The following is a 14741-nucleotide window of genomic DNA, read 5'->3' as shown; positions in this document are numbered from 1 at the left end:
ATTATATAAAATTGAAAAAATTGTTCCTACGTCTTTTTGAGCGCATCTTAGCATTTAAATTTCCTGTCACTCTCAGAAGAAGAAAAAAGGATCCTTGATTATTTATTTCCAACGATTTCAAATGAAAGTCTGGGACTTGAAGGCTCCTGAGAAAACGCAGCTTGTTAACGTAACCTTAATAGTAAACAGTGGTTCGTAATTAACGTCTTGTTCATCATATTGTTTGTAACGATTTTTTTTAAACAATAGTGTTTGTCTTTTTTTATATCGACATTTAAACGATGAATGACTCGTAATTTTTACTACAATTGTAGTGTAATTGAAATTTGATTTTTTCGCATTTTGTAAATAATTACGAATCAATGGTCGATAAAATTGACTTAAATCCTTAGATGCATCGCCTTTCAGTAAATGGTAGAGAGAATTATCGAAACGTTAGGGAATAAGTGAACTTCGGACATCTTATATAATTCACCTGCTGCTACAAATTAGTTCATTCGCGAGCTTGAGAAACTGCATTCAAAATTCAGCATCATCTAGAAGACGCCATTCTTTTTTTTAATGTAGTTTGTTTGAATAAGAGTCTTCTTCCAAGATATTCCAGTAATAATTATAATAGTAATAATAATACACATTAGTCAAGTCGCTCATATCTCCCTATCCTCGTGAACAAATCTTAAACAAACTTATTGTCATTCATGCCTTGATTTCATGCTACGAAATCCATTAATCAAACTAAATTGACTACGAACATGTAGTACGTTGTAGACGTTGCCACTTTTCCCAGGTTTGATTAATAAAACCTTGCCCTAAGTTGGGCTATCGCGTAGATGTGGCAGAAACGGCGCCATATCTTTCTAGTACAGCTATGCTCAGAACTGATGCTACATGACTGATAGGATTTCGTTAAAGATTTACCAAATAGCAATCTAACATGCTCCATATTCATCCATTTCAATGCGAAAACACGATTATTGCACGCAGTAAAGCCATCATATGTTTCATAAGAGTGAAATCTGTCATATATTTCAAAACAGTGAGAAAATATCACGTGTAGACAAATTTCGGAAGAACAGTTACAAAACCTTCTCAGAACTTAAATTCATTCATCGCCGATGCAGCTGACAAAAGGAAAAACCGTCATCATCAAATCTCGGTTCAAATGTTAAATAAAAGCACGAAAAATTTGTTATAACATTTATATTGCTTCTAATGAAGTCATAAAGTTTGAAATAGTTCTATTTGATTGTATTTGCTCCTCAACGCCGAAAAAAATGTAAAGTAAAAACAAAGGTAGAATGCACCCACCGATGTCAACGGGTGAGCGGAGCTTGTGTGAAGCAATATTGCAGTGGATGTGCAACATGAACAATCTGGCGTAACATAGGTCTACTACGAGTGGTGACAATGAAATTAATTATCTTGAAACCATTTGTTTTATGTTTGTTGGAGGATTATTTGGATTTTCATAAAAGTAAAATTATATAAATATTTCTTAACCACTTCCAAAATTATGGCTTATTCGCAAATTCACTCGTGCAATTATCTCTGTTAAAGACAAGATTTTGTTCCTAGGCCTAGGTGTGTTAGATTAAGTATATGAAGTTATCTACAAATTCTTGCGTTTCAAGTTTCCCTATGAATGAATAAATTATAAACCAAAAGCGAGCAGAAGCACTTTTGATAAAGAAAATATTTTAAGCCAGTTAAGAAAAAAAATGTTCCATAGACTATGACATTAATGCTAATAGATATTTCGATTAATAGCCATTCTCTCCATATAATTAAAATCACCATCATCTATTCCTCAAATAACAGGTATCTTCACAAATATGTTCTTTAGTAGCGGAGATTACATCTTGAAAGGGTTAGGGGTTTTTTGTTTTTAGTTTTTAGGCCTATTAATTATCTTGCAACATACAGACAGTTTGAACACTGCCTAAAACTTTAACATTCAAAGAAAACTTGTTGCAATTCATATTCGTATCCCAGCCTGAGCAGCAGGTTAAGCTCGCTGTCATCGACGGCACCGCTAACCGTGTCATGGTCTTGACTTGCCACCTCGGTGGCCGCGAGTTCGATTCTAGGGCATTCCACTGAGGGGTTAGAGATGTGTATTTTTGGTGATAGAAGTTCACTCTCGACGTGGTTCGGAAGTCACGTAAAGCCGTTGGTCCCGTTGCTGAATAACCACTGGTTCCTTGCAACGTAAAAACACAATACAAACAAAAGCTAACCGTGTCACAATCTGTTTTGAGCTAAGCAATGTAATAAAAATAGAACTCAAATCACGCAGATTATTATTATTTATTATACCAATGCGTAAAAGGGATCATATTTATATAACCAAAAGGATAGTAGTGCTAGCTGTGAATTCGCAAATTAGTAACACGTATGACATTAGAAGAAAAAAAGTAACAATACTTGGCAATGTTACTTTGAGTCTTGAGATTCTGGATAATACAAAAAGAATCATGTCACGTTAGATTTGAACGAATCTATAGATGCACAATATGTAGCCCAAACTCGCAGATGAAAATGAATGAAACGGTGTGAGAGAAAAAATACTGTTGTTGGCTATTTAAGTGACGAGTAGGATTTCACGACCGGATTAAATAACCCTGAATTGAAGGGTGCAGAGTAACTGTCGTCGGATTGGAAGTCGGGAAGAAGTTTGGCAACGTAGCTAATGACAGCCATGTTCATAGTCATTTTGGTTTGACTAGAGTAAGTAGTTCAGTGATTCTGAACCTTTTCTGGCCCATGCAACCCGTCACCATATGTCAGACTGTCGTGCCCCATTTCCAAAATTGTCTGCTCAAAAGGTGCACTCCAAATAATATGCAACAAAGTACACCTCCATAGGGGGGCAGTTCCGTCAGTGGACCTCATGCAGTGCACTGTAGGCATTACTTAAGGTTCTTTGCAGCGTCCCTTCGGCCCTAGCTGCAACCACTTTCATTTCTTTTACTGTACCTTCTTTCATATTCTCTTTCTCCCATCTTACTTTCCACCCTCTCCTGTTATACCTTTCAAACCTTTTACTGTCAATTTCCATTTCAGCGCCGAATGACCTCATAGGTCCCAGTGCTTGGCCTTTGGCCTAAATTTTATATTCAACTCAACAGAATGCACAAACACAAGCTAGCAGAGAGAAACCCCAGCTTGAACTCTCAGTAGAGGGGACTGATAAGCCAATCACAGGGCTGGAAACTCTCTCTCGAGAGTTCACATGGGTAGGATCTATGTTCCACCTCTTTTGAAAGACGTATCCCTCACGAAATTCTCGAGAGAGACTTGAGAGTTTCCAGCTCTGTGATTGGCTTATCAACAGCCAATCAAGAGCGTCGTAAGGGACGGGCCTAGACATCACATGCACGGTTGATGTGAATCTACTATAGTCTGTCGTTGTGGTCACTCACGTGACGTTATCCGGCACGTGGAGGCGTCCGTTGTAGAACTTGTTAGTGTAACCGGAGATCAGGCGAGCAACCGGATGCCGGACGGATACGACCCGGGTGACAGACGGGGAACGTAGGATTTTGACGGCTTGTTGTCGGTTTAAGAGATGCCTGGAACAGAAGAAAGGGGCAGATATGAGATATTTCACTTGTGTGGTTGCGTGTTTCTCCGTTAAAAGGGACTTTTTAATGTTACGTATACATGTATGAGGGTCTCGTCTCGGCTCTCTCTCTCTCTCTCTCTCTCTCCTCTCTCTCTCTCTCTCTCTCTCAAAAGTAGAAAAAAACCATTTACCTTTAAATGTTATATATTTACGAAGGTGTGAACATTTTCTTAAGCGTTCTCTCTCTCTGTCTCTCTCTCTCTCTCTCTCTCTCTCTCTCTCTCTCTCTCTCAAAAGTAGAAAAATACCATTTACCTTTATATATATATTTACGAAGGTGTGAGCATTTTCTTAAGCGTTCTCTCTCTCTCTCTCTCTCTCTCTCTCTCTCTCTCTCTCTCTCTCAAAAGTAGAAAAAAACCATTTACCTATATATATTATATATTTACGAATATGTGAACATTTTCTTAAGCGTTCTCTCTCTCTCTCTCTCTCTCTCTCTCTCTCTCTCTCTCTCTCTCTCTCTCTCTCTCTCTCTCTCTCTCTCTCTCTCTCAAGCAACGCACCATTTACACTTAGGTATATACAATTACGAGGATTACATTTTCGTAAGAGATGTTAAAGCTCTCTCTCTCTCTCTCTCTCTCAAACTAGACTGCTGCAGAAAATCCCCAGAACAACACCTCATGGGCACAGGGACTCACCTAGCTCTCAGCAGCCTATGTACCCATTCCACGTGTGGGTTTTGTATTGGTTTTGTGTATCCTTTCATCCGCAGCAAGTGGGTCTTCCACGTGGTGGCTCCGGCCTGTGAAATAGAAGGGATGAATAGGGCATTTCATCCGTAGGGTAGGGGGTTAGTGCCTTTTATTGTACCTCCGTTCGTATTCTTTCTTCCATCTTACTTTCCAATCTTCTAACAAATGCGAGGTTTTCGTTCTGTTACGCCTTTCAAACTTTTTGCGGTCGGTTTCCGTTTCATCGCTGAAGGACCTCGTAGGTCCTAGCGCTTGGCCTTTGGTCTACATCTTATATTCTATTCCATCAGTAGAGTATTTAACGAGGTTGAAACAGAGGTCAATTCCTCCCACATAAGATACCCTGGGACATAAACACGCGTCCCACTTTTTTTAAATTTATTTAATATTTCATTTGTTATTGAATATTTGTTTTGCAAACGTCAGAAGGTGTGAAAGATTCATTGGCCCCACCAACCGTTGATGATCTGCTGGGTTTGAAAAGGTCTGAATTACCTGGAGTTCCAAGGTCACTTAAGACATTCAGATTCAAGGAATCATGAGGATGAGGATCTCCCAAAAGAAGATTCAGTGCCTCAGTGGCGTGGTCGGTATGGTGCTTGCGTATCACCTCGGTGGCCGCGAGTTCTAATCTCGGGCATTCCCTTGAGGAGTTAGAGATGTGTATTTCTGGCAATAGAAGTTCACTCTCGGCGTGGTTCAGAAGTCACGTAAAGCCGTTGGGCCCGTTGCTGAATAACCACTAGTTCCATGCAACGTAAAAACGCCATACAAACAAACCAAAAGAAGATTCATCACATCTTCAAGACCTTGTCGTCACTTTTGAGGGGCGACGGAAACTTAAAACGTTAGGACTGGAGAATGAAAAGCCATGGAAGGTTGGGTTAATTAAAAGCTGAAGTGTGAAAATATCGCCATTTGATCATTTTCACGTTGTACAGTCAGAGAAGGGCAAGACGGAGACCTCTCCCGAATTTGGGGGGTTTCACCCCATAGAAAAGATGGTGTAACCTGACAGGTGCAACGAGATTTGACTAAAAAATGCATGTGTAATTGGTGTATACTCGTATACCCAGATATCATAATATGTGCCTGTGCTTTGGTCGTTTGGTTCGTTTATTTGGAAGAAAAGCAACTCGCTCGTTCTGTTGGGTTTTTGGGTCTCATTGTGACCCTTTTTGGTTCTCCCAGACCCCATAAAACAATTTGCAACTTTTGAGCTGTTTCTTTAAAAATATTTTAATCCCTTTAGCTTCCGTTTGCATCTATTATCTAATGTCATAGAGAGAGAGAGAGAGAGAGAGAGAGAGAGAGAGAGAGAGAGAGAGAGAGAGAGAGAGAGTGTCAAATGAAATGAAATTAAATCAAAACTTTATTTCCATTTTACTATGGTTAGTCTACATGCCATAGTTAAAAAAATAAGATATATACAACATCCATATACTTATAGGATACCAGTTTCATATATTTTATATCAAAGTCAAACGCACATGACCGCGTTTTTTTTCAACGAATAAATGTTACCAAAATAATTAGCAAATTAATGAGAAAGCATTTTAAAATAATGAATTACTGAGACTTATTAAAACAATAAAATGATTTATTTCCTAGATGTTGTACCCTACTCACGGGAGTGAAGATGCCAGCGACATGAGTTTTAATATAGCGTTGTAGTAGATTCACATCAACCGTGCATTTGATGTCTAGGCCCGTCCCTTACGACGCTCCTGATAGGCTGTTGATAAGCCAATCACAGGGCTGGAAACTTCCAAGTCTTTCTCGAGAATTCACATAGGCAGGAGGTATGTTCCACCTCTCTTGAGTGATAAGTCTTTCAAAAGTATACATCAGGAGAGGTGGCACATACATCCTACCTATGTGAACTCTCTCAAGAGACAGTTTCCAGTACTGTAATTGGCTTATCAACAGCCAATCAGGAGCGTCGTAAGAGGGACTGGCCTAGACATCAAATGCACCGTTGATGTTAATCTACTATAGTATACAATGCACGCCAAATAGGATTGGTAAATGGCAGTTAGTTGTTTACATGATGAAGGGGGATTTGAGAGAGAGAGAGAGAGAGAGAGAGAGAGAGAGAGAGAGAGAGAGAGAGAATTTCCATTACTGACGTATGCTAAAGTTTTCGGTCAAGTATACTGTAATTTTTCGTCTAGTGCAGCGGCACCCAAATAGGGGTAAATTACCCCCACGGGGGGCAATTTCGCATTTGATGGGGGTAATGACAGTTTTCATTTTGACAGGTGCTGTAATATATTTCGTAGCAAACTGGATTCTTGGGACTCAAAATTCAGAACTGGCCGAATAGCTGCATTTCCTAAGTTAGGAGAGTTTTTGGAAGATACAGATTCTATACAGTGATATGGGACAGATTCTATACAGTGATATGGGGAGTATAATGAATGAGTGCGCATTTAATAGCCTGTGTCTGAGGATGGAAGAGTTTTTCCCTGAAGTTAACCCACTTAACTATGTATGCTTGGATTCAGAATCCATTCACATCTAACACGGAACATCTGCCAGATGAACCAAATAGACTCGCAGACGAAATACTTGAAATAAAAGTAAGCAACCTCATACAAATGGAATTTAACTCCACGATATTATCTTCATTTTGGATTAGCCCTAACAAAGAGTTCCCGATGGCAAGTCTAGAAGCAGTTCCAATGCTTTTACCATTTGGTTTAACTTACATTGTGAAATGATCTCAAACCGAAGGTGTCATTTTTCAAACTACTGAAGATTTTTTTTAAGCGCGCGCGCGCCGCGCACACACAAACACACACACACAACACCACACACCCACACACACACGCACACACACACCTTACCACACACACACACACACACCAACCACACACACACACATATATATATATATATATATATATATATATATATATATATATATATATAATTTTTTCCACTTTTTTTCAATTGAAGGTTTGATTATTTACATTAAATTATTTGATTTATTTCCTGCAGAAGTATTTATTGATTTGTCATTTTTCACCCTGATGAACATTATTTCAATTATATATTCACTCCATTCATTTTCAACCTTATTATATGTATGCATTTTTTTTTCAACAGAAGTAATAGTACTTTTTGATATATTTGTTTCAATAATTAAATATAAAGGATGGTTCAACCAACTAAAAGAGTTTCTTTTACATTAATATTTTGTACATTAATCATGTAAAAAATAATAGATATGGCGTTGGGGTAACGAGCTTGCTGCTAGCCAGGATTTTGGAAAAAGTGGGGGTAATTACCAAAAGTAATTGGGAACCGCTGGTCTAGTGGCTCCATTAGCATAATGTGAGCATGTTTAAAAGCAGTGGTCATCGTAAGGCATAATACCTGTTGATTTTATCACGACTAATGTCCCGGTAACCTCAACCTTACCTCTTCACTCGTTCGTTGGACCTTACTATGGGATTCGGAGTCTACATCTTTTTATCAAAGCATCGGGTAAAATGGGAGTTGGCATGTGTACATTTTATAACCCAACCTAATTTTTTAAAGTTTTACTTAATACCCAAGTTCGATAGTTCCGGTACGTATAAGAGTAAAAGTGTGTTTCCTATGCCGAAGCCATCAAAATCTCGGGTAAGGTTTTTTGATTAATGACGTTAACCTTTGACGTCAAGAGGCTTCGCCCGCAGTGAAGAGAAGTTTACATATGGGGAAACTTCTCTTCAGATGTGGCTCTGCCCACTTGCCGATGACATATTCACTAACTGATATAAGAACTCATCCTAGGCTTCAGTGATATCAGTGATGGCGAGCAGGATTTTTCATATTCCTCTTTATTGTATTTATCATTCACAATAATTTTGTTGTTAAAAAATATCCACAATAATATACTAAAAATATATTTATGTAAAAAAAAATATTTTTAATATATTATTGTGGATATTTTTTAACAATTTGTTTTCACGAGACTGAATTTCTTAATGATTTTGTTGTTGTTATTTTGTGGAGGTTTCGTCGCAGCTTCGCAGTAATTGTTGGGATTACGTTGTTAGCTTGGAATTCTTCCATTTTCCTGATATTCGTATTGTTTCTACTTTAGAAATAATTCAGTGTATATAATTCATCCAGATAATGAACCAGTCTATAGCTCATTTGTTAGATCTGCACCTATGGGCGGGAGTACAAAAAGACAATGTTATGTTTTACCTCAGGTTTTGACGCTATGGCCTCTTTGCTGCAGCTGCCAAGTAACTATTACCCATTTATAGAAATAATTATCTATTTATGCTGTAGGAGATCTCGCCAAGGGTCTTCTGGCTTGTATACAAAATGGCAAGCCGTAGCACAAATGCAGTCTTACAACCACGGTGACAATTCCTTATCTTGCTGTCCATTATCGAGTTTGTTGAACCCTAGACTGTCTAACTATATCAATTCACTGTTAGTGACTTGCTGCCTACCTGGTGGATGGGCGGAGCCTCATGACGTCATTTGATATTTACGTCACGAGTGGGTTTAGGAGCCTTGTCTGTGATTTTCTCGGTTCCGGCATCGGCGACTGCATTTTACTCTATAGAGATCAAAACTATCGAACCTAAGTATTAAATGATACTTGCAGAAAGTAGGTAAGGATATAGAATATATTTGCCAAATTTCAGCTTTATCCGATGCTTGGATAAAAATGTGAGGATGAAAAACCGTGTTTCATCGGCTTTGAATATCTGTGTAGATTATATATATATATACTATATATATATATATATATATATATATATATATATATATATATATATAATGTTACGAAGTGCCGAGTATCTGGTTACCATGCATCAAACATTATCTCACAAAAAGCTAGACACCTGAACCCTCATAACACGTTTAAACGACTGAAATACTCTAAAGGGCAACAGTGATCCCTTAACACTTACCAGTATTGCAGAAAATCAGACTAAGTTCATCAAAACAGGTGTGAGGTAATCTTGTAAGTAATTAAATTAATCAAAGGAAAGGTCACTCCTTCAACAACTTTAAAAGTCTAAAGTATTTCCCTGATTTCAGAAGTCTTAAGTACTTCCCTGGTTCTAAGTCACTTCAAGTTACTTGAAGGAAAGCAAATCAATTACCACTCTATGTCTCTACCTATCATCAATATAGTCATAATCAAATATAATTATACTGGTGTAATAATTAAAACACAAAATTTTAAAAATTTTAAAATAAAAAAATTTATTATCAAATTTAAAATTTATAAGTGAAAATTCACAATATCAGGGAAAATTACTGTTACTTGAAAACAAAGTAAAGTTTAATTAATTATTGAATCAAATCAAGTAAAATTGAATAAAAATGAATTTATCACAAAATTCAAGGAAATTAATTCAATCAAAATTCAAAAGTGTTAGGCAATAACTGAAAATTTGAAATTAATTCACAAGTGCTAAACAACAATAAAACTTGAAAAGAATTCTAAGTAAATACAAATTAATTCACAAATGTTAAGTTTACTTAAATGTGCAATGATTAAGCAATGAAAATAATTAAGTCAATTAAATTGTGAATGCAAATGAAAATATAAAACAAAAAGACACACTTCAATAAGAAAATGAATAAATGCACAAACAATGGAACAGACACAAACACAAAAAAAAAAAATCAGCAATGTGTAAAAGTGTAAATCTTTTTCACTCAAAAACACTGTAACCAACAGTTTTTACCAAACTTTCACAACCATCGGTTATTAGTTAACCACAGTTCTTATCAATCATTAGTTAAACACAATTCCTATCCGTTATTAGTTGCAACTAATAAAAATATAACACACTTTACCTTGGTATACCAATTTCTTTCTCTGCTGCAGTCTTGTCTTACACAATTTCACAAAAACCAGGCGCCGTTACGAAATAATGTCTGTTCAGATTCCACAAAAGAAACTAAATAACACTAAATAAATTCTAAGAAACATCAAACATGAAATTCTAAAATGTTACAAGTGACCAATTTACGTTACGTTAACATAATCTCAATGATGTCGAGAGAGAGAGAGAGAGAGAGAGAGAGAGAGAGAGAGAGAGAGAAGAGAGAGAGAGAGAGATCTAACTGCCTCGAGGTTCTATGATCGAATGAAATCTCTTCCTTTATGGAAATTCTACTAGACAGATGATACAAAAATGTTCTTGACACGAAAGCTTCCAGTAGCTTGGAAATCTGATGCAATCTTCATAAAGAAATGTGTAACATGCACGTGGTAGTCGGCAAAAACATACACGTACAAGACAAGTCTGTTAAAAAAAAAAAGAAAGACGTACTCTACTCGAACGAGACGGAAAAGTCTTATCACGTATGATGACAGATTCTCCAAAACACAAGTGAAGATTTGAGATCGCTTATCAAGACGCGTTGACAGATTAGGGAAGCAAACTGAGATCTCTCTCTTTTTACGTTATATATATATTCTTTTACAAGATGTAATGCGAAATCTGAACACACATTTTAAAACATCCTATTCTAAGCTATCTAGGAATCTGAAAAATGTTGCACAATCTATATGACATTTCAAAGAGGGGAAAACATGCATTTTGAAAGTAGCAATATATAATATACCTCCCCCAGAAGATTTTTTATCACGGTGTTAAGTCCAACGATTCGCAACGAGATAAATAATCAGCAACTACATTGTTTTTGCCACTAATGTGCTGCACTCTTAAGTTATACTGTTGCAGGCACAAAGACCACCTGGTCAGTCTCTTGATTATGATTTTCATTTTCCTGGATAAAATGATAGTGGATTGTGATCAGACATAACTAAAATTTCTTCATTCCTAGGTCTATTCACATACACTTCAAATTTTTTCAATGCGGTGATTAAGGCTAAAGTTTCCTTTTCAATTGTTGAGTATACTTTCTGATGTTTTTTCAGTTTTGTAGACATGAAGCACACAGGATGGTAGATACTATTTTCATCTTCTTGAAGTAGAACAGCTCCAACGCCACAGTCTGACGCATCAACTTGTATCACAAATTTCTTGTCGAAGTCTGGAGCTTGAAGTACTGGTCACTGGTCTTGAAGTTAAAATGGCTTTTACCTTCTCAAAGGATTCTTGACACTCTGGAGTCCAAATAAACTTAGCTTTGGGACTAGTCAAGTCTGTCAGGGGAGCTACTACGGCTGAGAAATTTGGGCAAAAACGACGATAGAAACCAGCCATGTCTAAAAATCTCTGTAGCTGTTTCCTGGTAGTAGGTGGGGTAGCTTTACGGATACCTTCTACATTAGCATTTACTGGAGCAAGAAGGCCTTTCCCAACTTCAAACCCAAGATACTGTACAGTTGCCTTTCCAAACTCACTCTTCTCTTAAGTTGACTGTTAATCCTGCTTCTTGTAGTTTCTTGAAAAACTTTCTTCAGAATCTTCAGATGTTCTTCCCACGTTGTAGAGTAAATCACGATGTCATCTAGGTATACACCTACTCCTTCTATTGATCCTAGCAGTTGATCCATCACTCGTTGAAATGTTGCGGGTGCATTCATCAGACCAAACGGCAGAACAGTATACTGATATAGTCCAAAAGGAGTAATAAAAGCTGACAGCAGCTTCGCATTCTCATCTAAGGGAATTTGATAATATCCTTTCAACAAGTCTATCTTGGAAACAAACTTGGCTTGCCCAATATTATCAAGTAACTGATCTATAAGAGGCAAAGGATAATTATCAGCCACACTGATAGAATTCAGCTTCCTATAATCAGTACACATCCTAAAGGAACCATCCGGTTTCTTCACTAACACACACGGAGAACTGAAGTGACTTGAACTGGGTTCTGCTAATCCATTGTTGCCGCAAATACTCAACTTCTTCCTTCAAAACATCTCGATGATACGGTGATAAGCGATAGGCTCTTTGCTTGAAAGGTTTTCCATCTTCTTGAATCTTGATTTCATGCTTGGTCAGATCAGTACGTCTAGGCACATCTGAAAAAATTTCTGGAAAACTTCTAATTACGTCACTTAAGTCTTCACCTTGTTCAACACTCAGATGTTTCAGTTTATCCCCCAATTTTCCAAAATTGAAGAATTATTCATCTTGCTTGCAGCTCCCAATTCGTAGCCATCATAGTCTTCTGTAGATAAAGTTGTCTGGGTTACTGACACAGTTTCAGTTTTAGTTTCTGAGAAATAACAGGTTTTCAAGAAAGGTTCACATGTATCTTCCGTTGTTTTCTTCTTCTTTCTGGTGTTTCAATCATATAATTTATATCACTTAACTTCTGAATTATCTTGTAAGGACCTTGAAATTTATTAGTGAGGGGAAATCTCTTGACAGGTAAGAACACTAACACTTGTTGACCAACACTAAAACTTCTTAGCTTAGTCATTAGCATCAAATCTCCTTTTCATTTTCTCTTGACTCATTTTCAAGTTTTCTAAAGAGAATTTCTAATCTCTTTCAACATTTTCCTTAAGTTCTTCACATACTCTTCCTTGGCTTTCCTCTTGATTTTCTTCCCAATTTTCTACAAGAATTTTCAACGGTCCTCTAACTTCTCTTCCAAAAATCATCTCATTAGGTGAACATCCCATACTTTCTTGATAAGCACTCCTAATTCAAACAACATTAATGGTAAACCAACATCCATTCTCTTCCTGACTCAGAACAATACTTTGTCAGCATACTTTTTCATGTCTGGTGGAACCTTTCCAAGGCACCTTGAGTCTCTTGGATGATAGGCAATGGATAACTGTTGTTTCACTCCTAACAAATTCATCACATTCTGGAATTACTTTGAAGTAAAGTTTGTTCCTCTGTCACTTTGTACTATTTCTGGTATTCCAAACTTTGAGAAAAACTCCACAAGTTTTTCAGCAACTATCTTGGCAGATATGTTTCTAACAGGATTGCTTCTGGATACCTTGTCACGGACACATTAATGTCAACAAATACTCATTTCCTTTCTTTGTCTTCGGCAATGGTCCAACCATGTCTATAATCACTTTGCTAAAGGGTTCTCCTCTAACTTCTATAGGTTGTAGGGGGGCTTTCTTGATGGTTTCATTCGGTTTTCCAGCTATCTGGCAGGTATGACACTCACGACAAAACCTGCTAACATCTTTGTGAAGTCCAGGCCAGAAAAAATATTTCATGATCTTCTCCACAGTCTTCCTGATTCCCATATGTCCAGACTCATGAGCTACTGCAACCACTTGCTTTCTCAATGGATATGGAATCAAAATTTGATGATATTCGCCCCATTCAGCATCTCCTGGTATATCTGTAGGTCTATACTTCCTCATCAGTAAACCTTCCTTCAGATAGTAACAGGTAGGAGTTTGTTGCATCTCTTCTCGATCAACAACTCTGAAGAACAAATCAGTTAACGATGCATCCTTCTTCTGCAAGTCCATCAGTTTCTCTCTTGTCACTTGACCAACTTCAAAGGTTGAATTCTCAATATCTGCTAACTCAGCTACTGTAGTTTCACTACTGTCTTGAGTAACACTTTGACTACTCGAAGTCTCTTCAGGAACATCAGGTTCTTCTTCTTCGTCGTCGTCGTCGTCTTCATCTTCTTGGGAAATCTCTTCTTGATCAGTACTATGGGAAACTTCACTTCCCTGGAATAATTCTTCTAAGCACAAAGATCCTTCACTTGATCCTTCTTGGGTGTGTAAATCCTCAGTTTCTTCACTTACAGTCGTAGTCCTCTTCATACTTCTGGTAGTTACACAACTAGGAAACAGGTGGGGGTTATTCTTCTCCAACTCTACTGTAGGACTAATCCTCGATGGTTTGTCCGTCACTACAGGACAAGGAATAAATGGCACACCACCAACTTCATTCCCCAACAGAACATATATACCTTCCACAGCTAGTGAGTCCTTTACAGCAAAATCAACATTCCCTGTCACCAATTCACATGACAGGTGTAAGCGGCATATAGGAGTTACTTCCTCTCCTCCTATACCCTTCAAAATAACTGAATCTCCTGTGAGACTCTTCTCCAACTGAGGGTGAGAACCACGTACTACCACACTATGGTTACTCCCTGTATCACGTAATATCTTGACTGGTACCTGCATACTTCCTTCTTGAGTTGACAGCATACCCTCATAGATATATGGCTTAAAAGCCTCCACACTGCTTAGGGGCCACATCACTGCTTGAGGAACATTTCCACTGGTTGCTAAACATTCAGCTTGTTAGTTTCATTCTTGTCTGGAGTCTGATTCTTTCCACACTGCTCTTCGTAGTTTGTTTCACAACTTGACTAACTGGTTTAGACTGCTGTTGATTCCGGTAACACTCTTGACTGTAGTGTCCTACTCTTCCACACTTGAAACAGACAACATTAGGTTTCTGTAACTGTCTTGAAAAACTGGATGAGGATTTCACATTAATATGCTGAGCTGTATTACCTTGTGTACT

The 14741-nt window shown here is 37.5% G+C and overlaps 1 protein-coding gene across 1 annotated transcript in view; it reads right to left on the bottom strand.

The window, feature by feature from the left end:
- LOC135202745 (carbohydrate sulfotransferase 11-like) overlaps positions 1–14741 on the bottom strand; it is a 41872-nt gene that overhangs the window by 10511 nt on the left and 16620 nt on the right. The window contains exons 2-3 of the mRNA XM_064232215.1: positions 4270–4373; positions 3423–3572 (exon numbers count right to left, since the gene is read on the bottom strand). Of these exons, the coding sequence (XP_064088285.1) occupies positions 3423–3572; positions 4270–4373 (254 nt within the window). The remainder of the gene's footprint in view (positions 1–3422; positions 3573–4269; positions 4374–14741) is intronic.

Source organism: Macrobrachium nipponense, chromosome 33 (genome assembly GCF_015104395.2).
Source record: "Macrobrachium nipponense isolate FS-2020 chromosome 33, ASM1510439v2, whole genome shotgun sequence".
In the NCBI taxonomy this organism is placed as follows: Eukaryota; Metazoa; Arthropoda; class Malacostraca; order Decapoda; family Palaemonidae; genus Macrobrachium; species Macrobrachium nipponense.
The sequence above is the reverse complement of the archived record's forward strand: the minus strand, read 5'-3'. Positions and strand labels throughout refer to the sequence as shown.